At 35.0% G+C, this 24683-nt stretch overlaps 1 protein-coding gene across 2 annotated transcripts in view; it reads left to right on the forward strand.

Annotated features, from left to right (window-relative positions):
• TMTC2 (transmembrane O-mannosyltransferase targeting cadherins 2) overlaps positions 1-24683 on the forward strand; it is a 365840-nt gene that overhangs the window by 286992 nt on the left and 54165 nt on the right. For both annotated transcript variants that reach the window (XM_069491843.1, XM_069491844.1), the window contains 2 exons: positions 11736-11850; positions 24143-24206. In XM_069491843.1, the coding sequence (XP_069347944.1) occupies positions 11736-11850; positions 24143-24206 (179 nt within the window). The remainder of the gene's footprint in view (positions 1-11735; positions 11851-24142; positions 24207-24683) is intronic.

Consider the following 24683-nt stretch of genomic DNA (forward strand, 5'->3'; position numbering starts at 1 on the left):
TCTTGCTTTTTGCTCATTGTCCAACTCTGGTGAGATAGGATCCCAATTCCATTTGACTGAGAAAATGGAATTTCAGAATTTTTAAGTGACTTTCTGGATCAGAAACATTCAAAATACTTACTGGAGAAAAAACTTGAAAAGCCCTTTCAACTTTTAAGTTCGGAATTTTCTGCTGTTAATTTTGTACACTGTTTTTTTCTGTAGAATGGTATCTTAGTCCATTTTGTGTTGCTATAACAGAATACCTAAGACTTGGATAATTTATAAAGAAAATTTATTTAGCTAACAATTTTGCGGGCTGGGAAATTCTTGATTTCGATGATGATTTTGATAATCAAGAAGGGCATGTGGCTCTGGCTTCTGGTGAAGGCTTGTGTGCTGCATCGTAACATGGTGGGTGAAGGTCATGGGGGAGAAGCCATGTAAAGAGAGAGAAAATGAGGGAAATCTTGGCTTTATGATCAGCTAGCCTCCTGGGAAATAATCCATTCCCATGAGAACTAATCTAATCTCACCTGAGTGAGAACTCGCTACTTGCTATAACTGAACTGAGCATAATTTTTTAATTATGCTATAACTACACCTCCCCCATGACTCAAACACCTTCCTCTAGGCCACACATACCAACATCACTGCATTGAGGATTAAAATTCAACATGAGTTTTGGTGGGGACAGAGAAGGCATATCCAAACCATAGCAGATGGTTTATATACTATTTGTTTCATTTTAAAAAATAGGCACTGGAGGAAATAGTTAAAATGCTAGGCTTGATCTTTCATCAGTGAACACTGAAAGTAGAGTTTTGAAATACTTTAATGGGTTGAATTGGGGAGAGGCCTGTATTTTTTTTAATTATGCATATAGCTAATTAGAAGATGATGATGGACTGAGGTTGCCTGTGTTGTATCATTTCATTTTTAGTTACTTAAAAAATAGCAAAAGTAATTTTTAGAAATAAACAGTGAACTACATAACAATATAGCCTTGATGAAAATGAAAATACATTTTGAGTGGGTCTCTGCAAAATTACACTGGGATTAAAATTATGTTAAATGCTTAAGACAAAAACATTTTTTTAAGAATATCAATGTTTAATGCCTCTTTATTGCTCCTAGAATAGCATAGGCAGTTCAGATGTATAATTAGAATAGGGTTTTCTAAAGGTTGTTGTAAACTATTTCATTTCTCACTTATGATTTTTTATTTTTATATTTCCTATTATTAAAATGTGTCTAAAAGTTAATACAATCTTCATACCATGTGTATTTTTTGTGAGATACTTTCCAAAGCCTTTTAGAATTAAATCTTTCTCATGATTAAAATGGGAAGAAACAGGGAAGGGATTTTTCTAAGCTTATAAGCAAAGAATGAAGGAAAAGCTAAAGGACTAACTTATTTCCAAAAAGTGATACAGTTAAAAGGCAAACTGTTAGAAAATATTTTCCATTAATGCAAAAAATAAAAGGAAAAAACAAAAGATCATTCTACTTAAGACATTGGAAACTGTAAAATTACAAGGAAAGTAGAATGCAAAGACCAAGGGATATTAACAAATGCTTCCAAAAAGAGGAAAATACGACTGGTTTTAAAGATAGGTAAGTATATGATTTCACTGGAAATCAAAGGAATTCAAATCTAAATAATGAATTCCCTTAAGTTGCTCTAACACTTAGTCTCAGTAATTCTTTTCTTAAGGAAATACAGGCTTTTTTATGGTTAAGAATGTCAGCAAAGATAGTAACTGAGCCTCAGCATTGCTATTTATTAGATGTATAAATTAGAAAGCATCTAAATGCCTGAAAAAGGGAAATGGTTAAATAAAGTAGGGTTACTCTCATTTGATGAAATATCATAAATCCTAAATTAAGTTTATGAAGGATACATAACAGAGACAAATGCCTGCATTATTTTGGGAGAAAAAAGAATAAAAGTTGTATACGATTAAATTCTACAAGATAATTGTGTCATCAAAAAAAAGGAAAGCAAAACATATAGAAAAAACACTAAACTGTTGAAAGAGTAGCTGTTTTAGCATTTTAGACTACTGCAGTGATTTCTTTTTTCTTTGTTTGGCAGGCATAATGTTTTCTATTTATTTTAAATTACCATGAGTGCATTACTCTTATGAAGTTTATATACTTTAATAAAATATGAAAGAACAAGCACCTTCATCTATTGTTCAGGTAGTATATAAAAGAGATAGGAAAATTATTATAGTAACCAAACAATTTTCCAAAATTATTTACTCGAACTCAACATTGTAAACTTTGACATAAAAATTAAGAAAGGAATAAAAAGTGGAGAAAAGCAATTTGTGTGAAATCTCTATTAAATACTATATTTCCATGATGAAATAATCAAATAACATATTTGAATATATTTTATATATTTGAATTCATCAAATATAGTGTAAACATTTTACTGAGTACTTTTGCATCCTGAGCAATTCACATAGAGCGTCTCACTGTAATTCCCATAAAAGCAAGATGAGGAGGGTACCTGCCTTTGTCCATTTTATAGATGAGGAAAGTGAAGTCACCAAGCAGTACAGTAAATTACCCAGGTTTCAGTGCCCAATAAGACTAGTTAAGCTATTAACAGAACCATTTGTGCTATGCTGCACTATCATTTCTTATGTCACCATATAAAATGCTGATAAGACCGTGCTAAGGTAAGACGACATCCTAAGAGAATTTCAGTTCTGACCCACGAAGTTTTATTATAGTCTTGCAACAAGAAAAGGAATGAATACTATGTTATAAAGTATACCATGGGATGACAAGACACTTCACAATATTAGTGATTAAATCAATTCAAGTAATACGGTGTATCCTGACTCCAAAGTTTTGAAAATTTACAGAAAGGCAAGTGTTTGGAATCGTGCTAAGCATATATATGCTCATTAATGCTGGAGCTGTTATTATTGAAGCTCAGTGTTTAACAGTTAACATTCCTGACCAAATGTTGAGTGATTTTATGTGTATTTTTGGCAGCTTAGCAATCCAATCCTGTGCAGAAATAACATTATCCTTATCTTACCGATAGAGGATTTAAGGACTCAGGAGTTTAAGGTGGCACGTTGAAAGCCCCGTGCCTAGTTAGCAGAGCAAGAATTTGAACCTCTTCTGACTCTCAAGCTCAAGATATGTTTATGGCTTTTCTTGTGCTTTCAAAGATATACTCTTAACAAATCTGAGCCTTGTGTGTACCCGCTGGTGACCCAGACCCAGGTTATGGAAGACTGCCAGTACAGAAACCCAAGAGCTCTCGTCATCGTGTTCTTGAAAACCCCAGGGAGGAAGAAGGGTGACTTGAAGTCATGAAAGCAGGGTGAGAACCTGAAAGGGGCAGGAGAAAGAAAGGAGCTCACAGAGAAGATAGTAAAAAGAAAAGGAAGCCACACAGCACCAGACCTCACCCTACACGGTTTTATTTACACTCTCACTTGTTCCTTCTAATAACACAGTGAAGTTAATACCTCTCTGAAATGTGAAGAAACTGTGGATCAAAACCAAAGACTCAAGACAATAACCAGAGTGGCCTTCCTCCAGCAGTTCCCACTCTGACCACACTTTCTCCCACAGGAAGGTGGTCAATCAACTTTTCAAAATGAAAGAATGAATTAACAAAGGACAGACTGGTGTTTGGTTAGTTATGCACCTCCCTTTTCTCATCTGTGCTTCCATTTTTTGTGTAGGAATCTACTTTGTTTTAAATCGTTTGTAACTAGATCATGCTTTGCTAAGAAAAAGATATGGTTAAGTATGTACACATCCTCTTGTGAATCTCTTTGTGTGGGACTCAAGAAGCCACAAAAGCAAGATGATAAAAACTGAATTAAGCTTTGGATGAGGGAGTAGAGAGTACAGTGCATTTTGGGCAGTGGATCATGGATTTTGGAATGAGGCTCACCCAGCCCTACTGCAGATTGTCTCCTTGAGTGTGATAGAACTTCTGCTAGACTCTCTGTTCCTTGGTTTCATAATCTGGAGGTGATTGCTTTTGTCTAATGAGGATTTATCTACAATATTGTAAAGCAACTAACCTGTAATAGATGCTCAGTAAATTGTAACAATGGGCATTTATTATTTTAAAATTACAATAAAATCATAATATCTAGAGAATGATAAATTTTTATAGAAAAAATTTAAATAAGGCATATATTAATACATAAGGGACATAAATCATGGAAGAAGAGACAGTAAAAATTTAGGATTAAGAAAGAAGTCTTTACCCATTAACATGCAAACAAAAAGACCAAAGAGAAAGGGGAAATTGCTTGCAAGAAGACTGAGGGTTGTAAGTAACCTTACAAATAAGGCAGTAGACATTGTGCTTCACAGTCCAGACATCTGGTTGACATAAGTAATGGGTTGTTTTCATTCTAGTAAGTACATGCTCACTTAACTGGGTCAGTTACAGGGGCTTTTCCCCATAGCTCCGCATTTCAACATGTTTCATCTTGGAGAATTTCTTAGTGTCAGTGATGTTTGTGTTTTGTGAGGATTAATTGGGAACACACACACTCAAACACACAGAGGGGGACACTGTTTTTCCAGCCTTGCCTATTTTGATTTAGCGATTTAATACACTTTGAGATTCTTGTTTGCAGTTTCTTTTCTCACCTTCCACTTAATTAAAACACTTGTTCTCAAAGCTTATGTGCTGTGCCATTAACTACTCTGTGCCTCAGTTTACACATCTTGAAATGAACACCTCAGAAAAGGCCCCTGAGATGGTGTGTGAGCACAAGGAGCAGACTTGGGGCTCTCCCTAAGGAAGAGGATGTAAGCACTGGGCTCTTTGAGCCACCTCCCTCCATTGGCATCACCACTGTCATTTAGTCTCAGAGGCACGCTCCTTTGTTTAGTGACTTCACTACCTCAGTTTGAGTCCTTTTGTCTACCTCATCTCTTTCTGTACAACTCCCTAGTAAGAATGCACAGTATCTTATAAAAAGATGAAGCCACTGACCTCTGTGTCTTTGATTAGGTTGTATCCTTCCTCTAGCTGCGTCCTTGCCTTCATCTATAGGTGGTAAAACACTGCAGATTGTTCGAAGCCCAGCATGAATTTACTTTAGTTTTTGAAACATACTTGGTCCCTGTTGCATCTGTATATTACTTACACTTATAATGAGATTGTGTTACTTTCCCTTCCTGTCCCCCTTCCCATTCCTTCTCCATTCGTTATCTCTTCTCAACTCTTCTTCATTTTCCCCTCTTTTCCTCCTTGGCCTGCTCAGATTCCCATTCCCACTCGGAAAGTCATTCTAACTCCTTCAATGGTTTTCTGGTATCTCATAACCCTTTTGGAAAGAGTCAGGGGAGAAATAAATTAAATAAAGTACTGCTAGCCTTCCTGACCTCCTTTCCAGCTGAGCACAGGGCCACGGCCTGCTGTTTCTCTAATTTCCTTTGCGCTAGACACCTTCTTTGCCACCTGTCCAATTCAGGACAAACTCTTGGTCTCATGTTCACTTAGGAACAGATCCAGGGCCTCCCAGCCTCACGATAAGCAGTCCAGATTGATCTCCTGGGTATCTTTTCCTTGTTCACTGGTCCACCTGTTTTCTTGGCCAGTAACTATGGCACATTTATCACATTCGGTCTGTCTCACGCAAATAGAGCATTTACGAATTCAGGCTGCCAAGAGTACAAAAACACAAAGCAACAAAACAAATACAAAAGAAGGCAAAAGAGATTAGTTTTAAAGAGTGAGAACGTATCTCAAATGCCATAGAAATACCCCGTGAAAGACTTGCCTCAGTTTTCCTTTATGCACTCATCTTCTTGTTACCACTAGATGTCACCAAAACTAGCCAGCCCAAGTACTTCCACTTTGGCTCTTGCCCTGTTCCAATCATCTGAATCTTTGAAAAAAAATCTCCAGGTACAGATAGTTTCTTCTGGAATGCTGGTAATACTCTGTTTCATCATCTGACTGCTGGTTAAACAATGATAGTCACTTAATGAAAATTCAAGCAATGCCCTTGTTTGTGCCCTTTACTTTATGTAAATATATTTAACTTAATTAATAAGTTGAACAAAAATCAAACAAAAAATCCTCTCCATCTAGAAATGATATATTTAGCCTGTGATACCTTACACCTTCCCTTTCAAATTGATATGAGTTTGGGGGTTAAACTGTCTCTATAATCTCGTCTCTCCCCTAATAAATTGGAACTGTTTGAAGGATAAATATTATATTTATCTTTGTATACCCACTGCAAGTAATACCATATATAGTAGGCACAACATTAATTTTGAGATACATTAACCCATAAAGGAAACTATCTCCTACTTTCAGATTATTTCTTCTTCTATTCCAAGACTGTGGAATTGTTTTCAAAATACAATGGAATATAATAGATGTGAGCCAAATTGCATAGTTTGATCTATTCTGAAATGGATATATCTTTGAAGGTATGATTGATGTCTAGATTTTTTTGTGTATATTCTGAGGGAAATTCTGAGATCTAAAAACAGGGCTGCCATTTTGCTTAAGTCCAGAAGGCACCATTCATAGAAACTTCACTGTGAATATCACCCCTGGGGTGCATGTGTGTCCACTGACTGCAGCCCCTCCTAAAAATCACTTCAAGATGTAAGAATATGAATAGAAAAGTGCCTGGTGATGTGCTAGCTAGGTTCTAGCTTGCTCTTGAAGATGAAGCATGTAGCCACATGGGGATATCATTAATTTAGTCCTTTCATTGAATGTGCATTTGTTAAAAACTCCCACAGTGTGTCGGGACATTAGAGAGTGAGCCACTGGAATGTCTGGGGGAGGAACATTTCAGGTGGATGGAATGGCAAATGAAAAGACTGATCCAGGAGTCTTGGTTCCTCTGATGTGTTAGAGGAATGGTAAGAGAAGGTAGGGAGGGTTCTGATTGTATCAAGCTGTGAAGGCCAGTATAAGGATTCTTGAATCAGCTGTAGGATAACACAAAATGATTTCTATTTTAACAAGATAATTCAGACTACGGTTTTGAGAACACCCTCTAGGGTCCAGGGCAGAAAAATGGGGACCGTTTAGGAGGTTATTGCTGTGATCCAGAGTGAGACGATGGCTTGAGACAGGGGTGGGATCAGTGGGAGTCCGTTGATTCTGAACACATTTTGATGATCAGGTGTCTTTTTCCAAAGAGAACTCTTTCAGTGCAAATGTGGTATTCTAGCTGTTTTATAAAAAAATATTTTTCATTTGCCTTTGAACATTTTTTAAAGCTACATATGAATGATTTTTCCTAAAGAGAATTGTATCATCATGACACCTATTATGGATTGTTTTAGCTCTTTAATTTAGTAGCATTGATCGTAAGAGCGATTTTTTTAATAGTATTCTAGTAAGAAATGCCAGTCACAATTAATCTAGAGAGTTTATATGTAGAATTTTTACAAAGCAGTATTTGATCCTCTGGCTTAAGGCCAGCTTACATTTTTATGGATTTCTACATTACAGACAGCTTTTTAAATCCAGGAATTAATGAAGGATCAGTCTTCACAGGCTTGTCTTATTGAAATGTTGGCAAAAATCTACCACGTATTTTAAATGGTTCAGTGAAAGAATTGTCCAGAGAAGAAATAGTATCATTCTGATGCTGAAACAGTTGAATCCAAAACTATCAATTGTTTTTTCTCTCTTCCCATTTTAGCCTGTGAAGAGACTTATAGTCCTTTGTCTCTGGCTCTCTAGAGAATGCTTCCTCATTTTATATCATCTTCTGTTTTTCCCCACCGAAATGACTTTTCTTTATAATTTGTCATCTGTTTTTTCCATTTTTTTTCCTCCCTTTGATTTAAGACAATTAAGATGATGATAATTAACTTGAGTAAGACAAATTACAAACCCAAGAAATAAAGTGTGGTAGCAACAGTACACACATAAGAACAAAATATATTTTACTTAAGATTTTTGTGGTTTCTTTATTTGCAGTCCTACTCAGTTATCAAACACAAAAAAATGTGTTTGTCGACTGTATGTGAAAGAGAAGTGATTTCTCAGAAATACATCATTCCATGTGAAGGATAAAACTCTTAACTCCATTTTTTAAGAGTTTTGAAAGAGTGACCTTAATAAATCATGTGTCTTCAGATGTAGGTATCTTTCTATCTATAAATATGTGTGTAACCTAGTCATTATGCCTCTTAATATAGGGAAATGTATGACAGATGCAGTTGATTGCCAGAACTCAGTCTATAACTGATAGCTAATCTCAGATGTTACTTTCCCTATGAGACACTCATTTTTGAAAGTGTAGACACTGGATTAGCAGCATCAGCATCACTTGGGAACTTGTAGATCTTGCAGATCTCAGCCTCTATTCCAGACCCACTGAATCTGAAACTCTGGATGTGGGGCCTTGCTCTCTGTTTTAGTTCAAATCCTCTAGGTGATTCTGACATGCACTAAAGCTAGAGACCAGTGAAAAAGGTAACCAACCTCTCAGGCCTTGCAGAATGCACCAGTCTGTAGATGGACTCTCCCCCAAGTGCCTGCCTTCCTTTAGTTTTCTCTTTCCTTTAGTCCTGGCTGAGCCTCAGTAGCTGCTGCTACTCACCAGACTCAGTGTCTGTCTCAGTCTTGGTAGGCTCAAAGAAATCCTTCAGGGAGCAACACTTAGGTCTCTCTTGCTAACATTCACCACTTCTGCCAGCAGTGAGTCGATGCCTTATTGTGCAGATGGTTCACTTTCCAATAGTGGTGAAGACAAGAGGACTGAGCTCCACATCCTGCCACACATGCTATAAGTGGGGTGGTCAGACCCCAGTTCTGGTTTATACCTTTGCTCCAGGATCATTACTAATGCTGTTCCTTTTACTTTTCTATGTGCTCTGGCTTAGTTGATAAATTACATTACAGTGAACCTAAATCATAAGCAATTCTAAGACTGTTGGAAACTGGTCTAAGAAGGTGTCATTGAGAAGGTTATGTTTTAGGGCATAAAAATGAAAGAGATCTTTTTTATAATAAGTAGGCAAGATAAAACTGGAGGTTGAGATAGAACAACCTTTGAGGCCGAGAAACCTTAGAGCCTGAGAGTTCCAGATGAGTGAAGATGTGAAGCAGTAGGTTACACGGCGGGAGCATGATTAGCATGGAGTGGCTGGTGTGTGGTGGAAGCAATGACAGATAAAGCTGGTGGGAGAAGAGTGACTTGTGGTAAAGTCTTGCAGAAGGCGTGAGGGCAGATTTTGTTCCTGTTATTCCTATAGTAACATCTCAGTTTAGGTTCTTTGAGTAGTTATGAAGAAGAAACCTAGTATTCTTTTTCCCATTTGTGTTCTGTATATTCAAATTGTTTATTATCCATCAATTCTGGGTTGTATTTCAAACAGTCGTTGTATAACATAGCAGGATAATTTACTTTCGATTTTGGTTGAAATATTCAAATTCAATTAAAAAAATCAACCAAAAAATTCATACTCCATTTTTGATGTCTTTATCATAGCAGAACACTGATGCTGGACTATTGAGATTTGTAGCCTGTCAAGGACACAATGGGGGGGTATTATGCAAATACCTAACTAATAGGTTGTGATATTTTTCTGAGTATTAACATGGTTAATGAATTCTGTTGTCATAAAATGATCATATGGGAATTTTTTCTGTCACCATTCTCAGTCCTAAAAGTTATGTATTTCGTGTAGTTTTTGGAAGCTGTTTACAAAGTGCATGTTGCATGGCAAAGCTAATTTAAAGCATTAAAAAAGTTAAATTATGATAAAAATTACAAATTTGATTTTACACATGCACTTGGCATTGGCAAAAGTTGTTATTAGGTATCATTATCATCATCATATAGATGACTTGTGAGTCATCTCTCTGTTTCTATGCAGACCCAATAGGTATCATGTCCTTTGTTTTCACTGTTTTTTTACCAGAGCTAATATATCTCCTTTTCCCTCTACAGTCTAGAGTAATGAATTTTACGAAAATAACCTTCATTATTCAAATAATCATCACATTTTCCCAACTATTAATATTGATTACATTTCACTTAAAAACTACCTGGAAAAGAACAATTATTTCCTATGTTATCTTTTGTGTAATTACCACATAAATAAGTAATATATTTATTAATGCACTTACTTAGTTAAATATTATGTTTTAAGGACAGGTAGCAATTAATATTGTTACAACTTTTAAAAATCTATAATAAGCATAACTAACTGAAGGTTGGGTTTAGCCTGATATCCTTTATTAAGATATATATGAGGAGTTACTAATTTTTCAGTATGCTACAGAATATCTAATTCTTGTTTTACATTTTTTAAAAAAAGCAACATGTCTTTTAAATTTTATCTCATCTATATATCTATAGAGTTAGCATATACAGGAATTCTATAAGTAATGTATTTTTTAATTTATAAGTGGAACTTATTTACAACTGTTTCTTTAATAATTTCCTGACGTAGAATTATGTTTATTCTGGGAGATGAGAAAGACACAGAATGTTAGAAGAAAAACTAAGAAAATGATGTGAAACTTTTTTAGAAATTGCTAAGGGATCTCCAAATCCTGGTCTTAAAACTTTATCGTTTAGTTTAAAAAAATTAGGCTTTATAATCCTATGCTTATCTTTACTCCATTTTCTTTTTCTTTCTTTCTTTTTTTTTTTTTTTTACTAATCTAAGTTTAGAAATACTTAAATGCAAGCAGTGGTTTATTATTATAAATCCTTATGGCAAATATTTTCCCCTTTTGAGAGCTGGTCTTTTGGGTTAGAAGGCAATTTGTAATATTTGTTAGATAAACAGTAAATAATGGGCTCTTTCAGTAACCAGCAGGGAGTATTTACCATTTTTTTTAAGTTTTTCTGTTTCTTTGTCCAGCTCAGGACTTGCTAATCACTTTTGTAACTATTTTTAATATTGTTAAACCCTTGAACTTTAAGCAAATAGGAAACCTCAAATAAGAAGAGATGATAATTAGACCATAACTCGATAAGCTTGGCTTATCTCTGCCATCTCTTGATTTCATTGTTATTTGAATATCCCTATCAGATAAGGCTTAACATCATTACTTTTGCTCTTAATAAATCCCTAGCTATAGAAGTGCCGCCTGTTTTCTCTGTATATTTGTGGCCTTAAAATTGGGCCCAACTTTTGTCATTTTCTTTACCTTTACAATATGTTTCTGGGATAGCATTATATAACAATTCTTGAGGTGCAATTTTAAAGATTTATGTGGCTTTATCTGCAATAATTCTAACCTTGCAGAGCTAACCTGAGAGTAATTGCAAAAATCTGAAATTGTTCATATTTATCCTTTTATTACTTAATATACTGAAGAGTGAGTTAATGTTTAACCTATCTTCCTATGTTTGTTCTCTCAATAATTTTAGCATTTTTCAAATATAAGAAATTAATATATTTCAATATGGGCACACTTGTTTATACACATGCATCAGAGACAGAAGCTGTTATACAGCACTACCAGTAAAAATCAACTCATATTTGTAATGTATCTTTAAATTTTTTCATCTCATTTAAGTAGTCTACAGAGAATTTAAGAAAAAGAAAATTTAAGGTTCCAAATAGAAGCCTTGCAACATCCTACTATTAAGAGAAAGGCATACAAAAAATGTCTAAATAATGAGCATGTTATTAAATTTTCTCTCCAAATAACCTTTACCACTGTACTTACTTTTCTCTAATAGCAGCTTTATTGTTTCATAGCACTAATATTTTCTGAGTTGAGGCTCACTGGCTTTCATACTTTGCAGGTCAATTTCTTCTGGAAGAAGGCCGCCTCATAGAAGCAGCTGAGATGGCAAAAAAAGCTGCTGAACTGGACAGCTTGGAGTTTGATGTTGTCTTCAATGCTGCACACATGCTCAGGTTAGGTTTTACTACCGTACCTTAAAAGACGAACGCCCTGGCTTTGAGAAAGCAATGAATTACGTGAATTTCCCTATTGTACCACCATATTTCACGTTCTTAATGTAAAACATGCTGCTTAACCATGTATAAATTAGAACTATTCATGATAGTCTATGCGCACAATATATAGAGCATATGACCTCCTTTCTCATCTCTCCAGAAAATTCTGGTCATAAAAGACAAAAGAAAACAGCAGATTGAATTTATTAAGTGTCTAGTGTCTCCAAAATAAAACATTATGTCAATTAGTCTTAATATTTGTGTTTTTATGTTAATTATATTGAATGTGGCATGTGGATGCATTTTACTGTTCGATAGTGAAGAGGATTATCCACTACAAATATACTTAAGGCCTATGAAATTCTCAGAATGTCTCTATAGTAAGTATTATTGCTTTGTCTTGAAACAAAACATTTTTTAGACCTTTAGAGCTTATATTTTTGGAAGGGTTATTACAAAGGCTAATTACAATAATAGCAAAAAAAAAAAAGGGCAGATCATTGGTTTTTGTTGTGAATATAAAGAGAGTTAGTGCATCTGTAAGTGGTGCTTTAGGTTAAAGGAAGATGTCTTTAAGAAACTTTCTTATCAAATGATTTATAAGATTTTTTTCAAAAGCATTATTTGTCCTGTTAACAATATATATGTACCTCTTCTCTTATACACTTACCCAAATTTCACTCCATTAAATCCCTACCTAACCTCATTAAGTGGCATCCACACTGCGGTCTCTGTGCCTGGCTTCTAGGGATAGCTTTGTAATTATGTAGGTTACTCTTAAAAATGAAGGTAAATAACAGAAGTTAGTTCACATTTGGATGATTTTAAAATCAGTTTTGAGAAAAGTAGAGAAACTAGTTTCTTAAAACTTTTTTTTTTGATATCATTGTAAATTCACATGTAGTTATAAAAAATAATATAGAGAGATTCCCTTTTACCATTTATCTGGTTTCCCTAATGGTAATATTTGGTAAAACTGTAGTACGTTATCACAACTAGGATATTGGCATGGATATAATCCACTGGCCTTATTGGGTTTCCTCCAGTTTTACTTGTACCCCAGTGTGTGTATCTGTATAATCTATGTAATTTTGTTATATGGAGGTTTATTTATCCATCACAGTCAAAATACAGTGTTAAGTTCCAGCACCGCAAGTATCGCCACAGGTATCCTTGTGTTGTCCTTTTATAACCACATGTCTCCAGGTACCCCTGTCTCCCAGGAACCAATATTTAAAGCAAATTTTGTAGATTTGTTTGAGTTTATAATTTGAGATTGTTATTATAACTATATCTTAATGGCCTCCTACCTGGCTTTTTTTAAGTTCTAGAAATCTAAAGCCTGGTTGAGAGGAAAAAGTATACTGTGAGGTTTTAGTTGGATGCCCTCATTCCACATTAATGTTTTTAAGGCACCTAGTTCATGATGAACTCAAGAAAGCTGACACCTACAAAGAGAACACAGAACTCAATTGACCACTGGTGTATTTATAAAATACACTATAGCCAATGTGCAAGAGCCTTCAGTGCAAGCTAATTTTCAAAAGACATCTTAATTTGTATTGCAAGGTTAGGCGCTATTATAGTGAAGAGGACTTTTTGTTCTTCATGAGTAAAACACTATGCTTTTAGTCATAATAAACCATTTGCAAGGATGGGAAAGCACACATTTCTGTAGTCTAATTCATCTTGATAATAATAGATAGTTTCATCAATAAGGCGTTTCGCTACATATTAAATCAGTATATGGAATTCAGGGTCTACCAATGGAAATCCATTATATTTCAAAAATTGTCCTTGTTAAATATATCACTTTTAACTTTTTCTTAGTTACCATAATGCTAGAACCAGTGGAACGCTTTTATTATATACTGGTGATGTGGAAATCTTTTATTTTTCTTTTGTTGGGATCACTGGGTTATAAATTTTTCTTTTCTTTCATTTTTATTTATTTATTTTTAAATTTTTATTTCAAAATTTTACAGGGGTACAAATGTTTAGGTTACATATATTGCCTTTGCAACTCCCGAGTCAGAGCTACAAGCATGTCCATCTCCCAGACAATGTGCACCACACCCATTAAGTGTGCATTTACCTGTCTTCTCCTCCTCGCCCCCACCTGCCCGACACCCGATAAATGTAATTTTCCAGAACCTTTTTCTCTAGCTTTCCACAGTCTTCATTCCCCATTAAGTTGGAGTCAGTCAGCACCCTCCTCTATTAACTGCAAGTGTAACCACGACAGCCTGACTATATATACTACTCAACTTGATAGCAGTCCCCATGAATGTTTTTACTTAGCTTTTCTGTTTCTCAACTCTGTCAAAGTCAAGTTATTTCTGGAGTGCTTACTGTACAAGCTGAAAACCAATCTCTTTCCTTATTAGTTAAGATTATTCAGGACTTTGCTTGTCAAAAAGAATAAGAAAGGTTATTGGTTTCCCCTTGAATTCATTTTTATCAAAATGTTTAGCTATCAAGGTTTTGCTTATTTCATATTACATGTAAAGTGTCCCTTGGGGATGCCAAATAGTTCTAAATTGAATTTGACATTAATTCTTTTCTCAAGAGCTATGTTCTTTTGAGAGATATTTAGGAGACAAAATTGGCAAGGTTGGTGACCAGTTGGATATGAGGGAAAGAGTGGCTGTCTTCCTGGTTGTGACTTGGTTAGCTGGGTCAATGGTTTATCTAATATCAAAAGTCAGCAATGTAGGAAAAGTTTATAGTTTAAGACATGGATTGAGCATATTGATTTAACTTCCCATTTTTGATAAACTCCCAATGAAATGACCTAAAGAATCTATTGATGGGGAAAAAACTGCTCATTACAAATGTAAAAAAAAAGAAAAAAAATCATTTCATCTGAATGGAATTGGATTGGAAGAAGTGAGGTCAGCCATCAAGGGACAAATCTTTATCTTCTTGGAAAATTCAAAAGGCTTGCAATCTGAGATATTTCTAATAGACTCATTTCAATTCTAAGAAATAGATATAGATATTTCTCTGTAAAAGAAGATAATAGAAAGTTTTTAAATGTATGATTTTAATTTGGCAGTTAAAAATGACAAATCAGCTGTCAAAATAAAGGGCCTTCAGTGAGCAGATGTACATTAAAAACAAAAGAGCCACTTAGAACAATTCTAAATTCCTGTTACAAGGTGATACACAAGAACACTCTGTGGTGTGAAAGAGTAGTATTAATGTCATTCACCAAATATGTTGGGCCCTCCACCTTTGAGAACTACAGGATTGCGCTGTCCTGTCTATATCAAAATTGAGGGCCTGCTTGGGTCTTATTTTGGTCATTAAATATATGTGAATATGATTTATTCCACTTTCAGCCAAAGTTGTAAGAGTGACTGTTTTCCCCTTTTTTCTCACCTGGAAATTGTGAGACATGGATCCCCTGACGTTACCAAAGGAAGTCAAACCTCCCTTCTCACCTGCATTGGATAGGTTGAATGAGTGAGAAGTAAACTTCATTGTCTTTTTTTTTTTTTTAATTTCAAAGTATTAAGGGGGTACAAATGTTTTCATTACGTGAATAGCTTATATAATGCTTAAGTCAGGGCTACCAGGGTGTCCATCACCTGAATAATGTTCACTGTACGTGATGGGTAGGTTTTCACTCATCCCCTCCTCCCTCTCCCCCTTCTTGATTTCCCATGCCCTTTACATCTCTCTGTGCCCATCAATTAGCTCCCAGTTATTATAGAGTGCATATGGTGTTTCTTTTTCCATTCCTGAGATACTTTGCTTAGGATAAGGGTCTCCAGTTCCATCCAAGTTGCTGCAAAAGACATCATTTCATACCTTTTTATGGCTAAGTAGTACTCCACGGTGTATGTATATACCACATTTTGTTAATCCGCTCATAAATTGATGGGCCCTTAGGTTGATTCCACATCTTTACATTTGTGAATTGTGCTGGAATAAACATTGGAGGGCAGGTGTCTTTTTGATAAAATGACTTCTATTCCTTTGAGTTAGATACCCAGTATTGGGATTGCTGAGTGGAATGGTAAGTCTATATTTATTTCTTTGAGGAATCTCCATACTATTTTCCATAGAGGTTATACTAATTTACAGTCCCATCAACAGTGTATAAGCCTTCCTTTCTCTCTGCATTCACGCCAACATCTATTGTTTTACGACTTTTTAATAGTAGCCATTCTGATAGGGGTAAGGTGATATCTCATTGTGGTTTTAATTTGCATTTCCCTGAATGATTAATGATATTGAGCATTTTTTCATGTGTTTAGCCATTTGTCTATTTTCTTTTGAAAAACTTCTGTTCATGTCATTTTCCGACTTTTTAATGTGTTTTTTTTTTCTTTCCTCTTGCTGATTTGTTGGATTTCTTTCTAGATTCTGGATATTAGACCTTTATCAGATGTAGTTAGGGAATATTTTCTTCCATTCTGTAGGTTGTCTATTTACTGTGTTATTTCCTTTGCTATGTGGAAGCTTTTCAATTTGTTGTCTTAATTCTGTGAGATTTAGAATATTTTTATTACCACAGTATAACCTAACTTAATACAAAATATTTGTGAGAATAAAATAGGTAGGTAGAAAGACTATCATAACATTGGAAAAGATTACTAAGACCTTAATAGGATCTCTGAATTTTTAATAGCAGTGAAGGCAGTGTACAATTAGTAGACTAATAATGTAAATAGAAACTTATACTTTCCCAGAAACTAAAGGAAAATACTAAAATCATGAAAATGATGACTGAAAGAATGAAAGGTTGAAGGATATATTGAGAACTCACATGCACACACATTGTGCTTGTGATTATATATATATGTTTAGTTACATATATTAATAGGATATAAGTTCATAATTATTTTGTATAATTATGTATAGTATACATAGTTTTATATGCATCACAGTATATACTTAATATATAGTGTATGATATAGTTTTATTTATATCTATATAAATGTGTATATAATTACACCATATATGTGTGTATAGTTTTATATAGCATATATACCTACATAATTTTATTTATGTATATGTAAATGTTAATAAAAACAGAAATTTCTGAAAGAATATAGAGTAGATGAGCAATTTTCAAGAAATAGAAAAAATTTCCAAGATAGGATGAAGGCTTTCAATCGTCATATTGAAAGCAAATTGATGAAAATAGGTCCATTCCTAAACTGCCTTCATGTGTCACAGTTTTCAGTTACATACTAAAGAATTCACTCTTGTTAGTTTATGAAGAAACAGGATTTAACAAAGAGTGTTCTATAGCCCACAGACTCTCTCAGCAGGCTTGTGAGAGCTCTGCCCTACACACCAGGAGTAATTCACAGTGACCAAACCTTCCCTAGGGCTTGGCAGCTTTTGCAGAACAGGAGCTGTGCCGCCATCCCCCACAAGGAACCAGGCAGAGTATGCACCACAGTCATTAGAAGATGATTCTCCTGGGCGTAGCTGTTTCCTGCTATGCTTGCTTCCGAATGCCATTCTCTTGAGATGACAGCTGATTGGTGGAACCTGAGTCATATACTTGAAGGAAACTAGAAGATAAGTGAATTCCTGGCTTCTGCCTTGCTTGGGAAGGTGGAATCGTCATTGTGGCCAATTATGTATTTACAGGGAGGTTGATCACAGATGTTGAGTGGGCTCACATAATGAACATTGACAATACATAGTGACATTTTTAATACTTAAAATGAAAAAGTACAAGATGCTTCCAGATGAGAGCATGAAAAAGATTGGATATTATCAAAGGAATTTAAAGTGTTTAGAACACAGTAGAGTTATGTCTATAGAGGTGTGACAGAAACTATTGAATCAGTTTTTCTATTAGCATTTTGTATGAATGGATTTATTCAAATTTTTCCCAGAACTAGACGTTGGACAGCCCATGAAGATACTTGATACTTGAGAGGAAATCTAGAGGCACTGAAAACAAACTACCTGATTCACAGCATTCATGGGCTCTAGCGGAAGGTTTTTGTGTGTATGTGTTGTGTTTTTAATCTACTTACAGGATAAGGGATAAAGGTAGCATTTATTCAATCATCTCCTGTCTGCCGGAGATTATACTTTGCCCTTTATATCTATCACTCTCTTAGTTCTAATTGAACATCGGTGAAGTAAACACTAATATTCCCATTTTACAAATGAGGATCCTGCAGCTCAGAGTCAGTATTTCCCACAGTTGTTAAAGCTGGGATTTAAATTTAATGTGTTCTGGCCAAGTATGATACTATTCTCACTGTGCAATGTTGGCTCCCTTGCGTTTTACAACTGAGTGACCACACAGAAGCTGTGATTCTTACATTTGTCAATGGAGAAAAGGATTTACAGAGAGTAACAGTAAGTTACTAAATATTAATAGTAAGACCCTTCCAGTATTGCTAAATTATCCCTTGACAGTAAATTTTAGAAAGTATATTCAGAGTCATGGGAGAGAGAATTCAGTTTCATGTTCTCAAAAGAATATGACATTTTTAGAAATATCATGATACAGTGTCTAACATGGGTCATACTTAGAGTGTAGGTAAGTGTGCACTTTCCTTTATTACAGGCCTAAGGTTCTAAGCTATCATTGCTCCCCAAGGTATTATAGGAAAAAAAAAAAACAAAAAAACTGCACTATACCAGCTGGTTGCAATTGCTTCCCTAATTTCTAAAATGTAGAGTGAATATATGAGAAAAAATCATTATCTTATAATTTCTGTATTCATCCAACACAATGTTATGTAATTAAATATATTGAAAATAGAATTTACAAATGTTAACTTCTTTATAAATTCTACTGGAAGTGACATAAAATTTAAATTCTTAAGTGAGAAAAGAACAGAATCAAATTTTCTCAAATCAGATATTGTGTGGGGGTGTGTGTGTATGTGTATGTATCTTGGAGAGATACATATATATCCAAAGCCCTGTAGGCCATGTATTTTCTTCCTTAACACTTCCAATCTTACCAAAACCACTCAAAAGTGACTGGATTTTCCAATTATTAGTTATATTTTACTGCCAACTTATGGTCTAGAGGGTCTCAGTTCAGCCACGTTGTAATGGCTTGGTTATAAGTTCTTTAAAGCAAAGTGGGATGGTGGATGAAGTTGAAGATGGACGTCTTCCCACCCCGTGGCTCTCCACTGTTAATGTGCAAGTGAATCTCTTGGGGCTCTTACTGAGATGGATATTCTGACTTAGAAGGTTTGGGTGGTACCTGTCATTTTATGCTTCTAACCAGTCCCAGGTGATGTTTATGATGGTTCTTGGACCACCACTACAAGCAAGTTCTATCCTGCCTTTTCTCTTCTTCATCCCCTCCACTCCTTCTCCCCACCCAAACCTTACAAAACCTAAGTGGTAATTTGCTATATGTGAATGTAATAGTTGACATTGCCAGCATACATTTCCTGCCTTTTAATTCTTTCCAGTACACATCATACGTAAACATTCTAGACGTAGGTTTAGCTCTGTCCTCAGCAGCCCCTGAATGGTTTGAGGGCATGAAAGAGGAAGCTCAAACTCTTGATGGGGCATCAAGACATTTCTAACTCAGAGGGACCTTTTATAAAATCACATTATCAGCATAGTCTTTTCCTCTTTTATTGCTACATTTCTTGTTTACCTCTCTATCCTTTTCATTCAGAATTTTTTTTATGTCAGCATATTATGGGGGTACAAAAGTTAAGGTGACGTATATTGCCCTTGTCGCCCCATCCCCCAAGTCAGACCAGCCATTTGGGGGACCTTGACATAAGGTTTCATCTAAAAAGGCTTAGTGGCCATAAACAATTTATTGTAGGAGTTTCATTGTAAGGATCTTTTCTGCTCCATTGTTTTTACGTATGTGTGACTGGTATTGCTATTTTAAGATTTTCTGTACGTTTTTCGGCCCTCATTTATTTCAGTTCTACTTCTACTCCTACTGGATAGCTTATCAACTGGAATTAAAGTTTAGTTCTACTTTGAGTAACTTAAAGTTAAGCATCAGTTCCTGGCAAGAATCCAGGAAAACTCAGCTACTGTTTCCCTCTACTATTGTGTTACATGAACAAAGAAAAAATGTTAATAAGTCATCCTTGAAAATAATTACCAAGACTTTAATAAAATACTGTCTTTCATATGAATCAAACAGTGGTTATCATCCATATTAATTTTTAATTCAAATGGACAATTGACAGCTATTAGTAATTGTGATTAAATAGTCTTCTAAATGCTACTAGAATTTTTATTTATTTTCAAGGAAGTAATTTTACATTTAGCAATTTTTAATTTTATAATTCTCACAGAATACATAAAAATGTAGATGCTTATGATTCTTTTTAATTAGATTCTCTTCAAACATTTCATATAGTATATTAAGTTGTTTTTTTATAACATAACTGATTCCCAAATTTCTCTTATACATCTCATAAGACTATTGGGCCATAAACCTGTGTTCCAAAATATACTATTCTATTATAAAACAACACCAGAGAGAGGAATTAGATGTATGAAATATATATTTTTAATGGATGTAAGTTTTATGGCACCATGTACAAAAATAGAATTCTGCAGTATGCAGATGGTGAAATTTGTGAATTTTGTTACTATTTGTTTTTGATCTGAGCCTACATTTTCACTGATGGCAAAGAAAAGCCTGAATCTAAAGACCTTCAAAATAGAATCAGCCTCGTCCAGTGATTTTTTTGGGGGGAGGATGGGGCGGGGAATTTAAGGTTTAATTCACAATCCAGTTCACAGATACCATGTGGGCTTTTTTCAAACTTGGGTCTGTAGTTGATTAACCATTGTTGGCATGGTGATGAAATCTTCATTCTCTAGGTTTGTGACATAATGTTGACTCATAGGGTGGCATGTTAAATGGGGGAAATTGCCCATCTGAACTCATTGTAGCTTCCTGGTACCAGTGGTTTGTCTTTTTCACCATCTCATTTCTGGCTTTATAAAGTGTATTGTGGCCAGAACACAAGGTTGTCTACATCTGGCCTGGGAGATTTCTTGCGGAGCCAACTGCTTTCCCCATTACCCACCTTCTGAGTCTTTCACTTGGACATGTGGGAAACTTAGGTTCCTCTCTGTATCTCATTGTGATCTCCTAAAAATGGGAAATTGCAGGAAGTAAGAGAGTAAGTGTCTGGCACTGTTTTTGCATTTCCTCATCTTTAAAATGTGGTTTAATAATAGCAGTTGCTTCATGGCATTGTTGTAACTGGTAAATGAAATGATCGATTCCTGGATAGAGTAGAAATTTTCTGTCCTAGAAAAGAAATAGTGAAGAAAGAAAGGGTTAGAGTATGCAGTAGAAGTGTATTTTATCTTCTGCTTTAACCAGGCTTATCCTAATAGTCTTGAGAACTTGATTTCTGTGATGAGTTCTTAACAATCTCATGTTGAAGTTCATGATGACATTTGGTAGAATCCCCTAAGCAACTGGCAGAATATTGCTAAATTTGCTACTTTTTGAATGTTGATTAATGATTAAGGCATCTGTGCAATTAAGATTTATTAAGTACTCTAAGGATACTTCTTGCAGAGGGTAGTATAAAATATAGCATACACAGTAAAATGGGCATTGAACAGTTTCTCATGAGTTTTTCTCTTGTCTAGAGAATAAAACAAAAATATAAAGCATTCTGTGGGTGGAACTGACATATTCATTTCCCTACAGTCTTGCATGTGCTGCCATAAATGCCTGCTGATTAGTAGTTAATAAAGACTGTTTAATATTAGAAGCAAAGTCCTAGAATGAAAATTTTCATGGTTAGATGACATACAGTAAATCCTACTTTTTTAATCTAATTAGAATTTCATCGATTTTACTTCTAGCTTAAGAAAGTAAGTATTCTAAACTAGGTATTTCCTTTGAGAATTAAACCACTGAAGAATATGAAGACATTAAAAACTAATAACAGTTTTTGGGGGTGGTAAATCATTTTTTAAATTGAGTTGATTATTATTTTCAAGGCATTTTATCTGATGGATTCCCCAGTTTCTCTTTTGATCCTTATCTACCTCATAAATCGAATATCCATAAAGATGAATGTTAATGATAGCTATACTTTTCATGTTAGACATCTATTGGTTGATCTTGCTTCAAAGTAACTTACTTCTTTGTAGTATTAAGTTACTCTAATTTCCTACCTCCGTGCTTTTTATTTTCCTCTGGAGAAAACCTTTCCAGGGCATGACCTAATGAATTCTGGTTCAAATTTCCAAGTGAATATGAACCAAAGTGATTCTATAATTTGGTGGAGAGAACCTTCATTAAATACCCTAGTGAGGGAATTTTTACTGTTTCATACCAGACTAAAGTATTTTCTTGACATATTGTAATTGAGCTTTAACATTTATGAGAATATAAATTGCAACAGCACATTGTAATATGTCATGGGTCCAGTAGAGCCTTAGGTCAAGGGTTTTTATTTTCTTTATAACCTCCATTAAAAATAGCAATGTTTTAAATTATTTTTCCTTTAAAAATTAGAAAAATATGTCCTGCTCTCCAGAGACATGTTATCTTTAGTTATTTCTGTAATTTATATGGTTGCATGGGGTATGTCTTTACAGTTTTCATTTGGCTTGACCAAAGTGCAAATTCAATTTTGTAGGTATGGCTAGTTAGCCTTCTCTTTTAAAACCTCAATATAGTTTTCTAATTGAGAAAGTTAATTTTTGTGTTCTCCTGTTTATTCTTGAGCTCTCTGTCATCTTCTTGTTTCAGAAGCTTCCTAACATCACAGCTTTAAGAGGACATTACTCCATTTTAACTGCTGGACCCCCGGCCAGCATTACTGGCTACTACTGCCACAACATAGTTATGCTATGTTTATCATCTGAAATTGAAGGTAGCACTTTCCATTAGCATTTCCTCTATTCCGCTCAAATAGGGTCACCAGATTCTAGCTCGACCTACAAGAGTTTCTTAGATCTTATTACTTGCCATCTTAGAAGGTCTTCTGAAGCAGCATGAAATAATGTCTTTTACCCCAACTTGATGGAACTAGAGACAATTATCCTAAGTGAAGTATCTCAGGAATGAAAAAACACACATGGGCACAAAGAGTTGTAAAGGGCATCAGAAACAAGAAGGGAGGTGGGTGGGAGGGGGATGAGAAGTAAAAACCTACCTGTTGGGCACAATGAATATTATTCTGGTAGCAGGCATGCTAAAAGCCCCAGGTTAAGCATTCTAACAGGTATATATGTAACAAAAACATTTGTACTCCCTTAATATTTTAAAATAAAAAATAAAATAAAAAACATAGGTGTTTTGAAGACTAACCAGCTAGAAATCCTCAGGAGTCTGCCATTTGTTTTCTTCTGCTAAGGAGTTGGCTGCATCTAGGTCTTTGCTGTGAATCACAAGAATAGGCAGTAAAGAAATTTATCTGTAAAATTCAGTGTGCATCGTGTTTGCATATGTCAAGCATGCTACATATAGGATTTGGCTATAAGCAAGAGAAACTGAGTCTGGCTGTTCGAAGGCTGTGGGAACTACAGAATTCATGAGGGGCTAGAGAGCTTGAATCAGCAGGAAACAAGGTAGCCCTGTGGTCTCAAAGCAAGATATACAAGTAGCAGCTCTTTACAAGAACAGTCTGGCCAGGACATAGCCCCATTGCTTCCACCATTGTGAGTGGATTCTGGCCATCCTTTTATCTCTCTGTCACTGACTGAGAAATGAAAGTCACAAGCGAGAGCATCCCCTTAGCTGAGGTTATGTGCCTACCCTGGTGGTCAAACAGCAAGGAGAGGGATAATCTCCCCCCACCCTTTTTTTCCTGTTGATTACACACAATGGAAGATTCCCTCTGAACTGGAGAGAATGGCATCCATAGAATTTTTAGAATCCTGCAAATGTTCACTATTTTCATAAAACCAACTAATTATTCATTTTGACAATTTATTTTAAAAATCAAGATTTTTCTGGGGCATCATGTTGACATTGGAGAATCCCAGCACTATAACATATTGTCTGCACTAGCTTGGAAAAAGAATAACTTTTCTAATTCTTAATAAGTAAATTTAAAATAAGGATGCCTACTGGCTAGGATCATATTGAGATACTCTTTATAATGCTATAAATGTAATAATCGGTGCAATGCAAACACTCAATCTTTAATGGTCTTCTTATGCTTGGGCAACTTATTCTTTCATTGGTGTTACTAGAATTTTTTAAAAAATTATTTTTCTGTACAATGTTCATCTATCTGTAATTTTTAAATAAATGATATAGTTTGAATTTTTTCTTTTTTTACAGGCAGGCTAGCCTCAATGAAGCAGCTGAGAAGTACTATGACCTGGCGGCCAGGCTGAGGCCTAATGTAAGTACTTTCTGCATTATTCAGAGAGACGGACTCAAAGCATGTGACAGTTTCAGAATATAGAAGTTTTGGGATGCCTGTTTTTTTTCTCTCTGATATCTTATTTTGAAAACCCACTAAATAGCTAATTCAGTAATAAAATCTGCCAGTCTCAAGCTTCTGTTTCTAGAGTTAAAAATTGCTGTTCTCTGGCCTATATAAAGTACCATAAGATTTTATCATTTGAATAAAGGTTTTAGCATTACTAAATACTTTACATTTGGATGATTTTTGACAGTAATTCCTTGAAAGTTTTTTTTTTTTTTTTGCTATGGCATTAAATACCTATTATATTTTAATTCCCATATACAGTCAAACCTCAAGCTGTGAGCTTCTTTCCTATTCTACAGTCCTTGTTTCCAGTAACTGTGCTTTTCAATTTTATCAAGAGTATTTTCATTATAGTTTCTCCCTGGATAGTCACACTTCCATAAAAGA

The sequence above is a fragment of the Eulemur rufifrons genome, chromosome 16, assembly GCF_041146395.1.
Source record: "Eulemur rufifrons isolate Redbay chromosome 16, OSU_ERuf_1, whole genome shotgun sequence".
Lineage (NCBI taxonomy): Eukaryota > Metazoa > Chordata > Mammalia > Primates > Lemuridae > Eulemur > Eulemur rufifrons.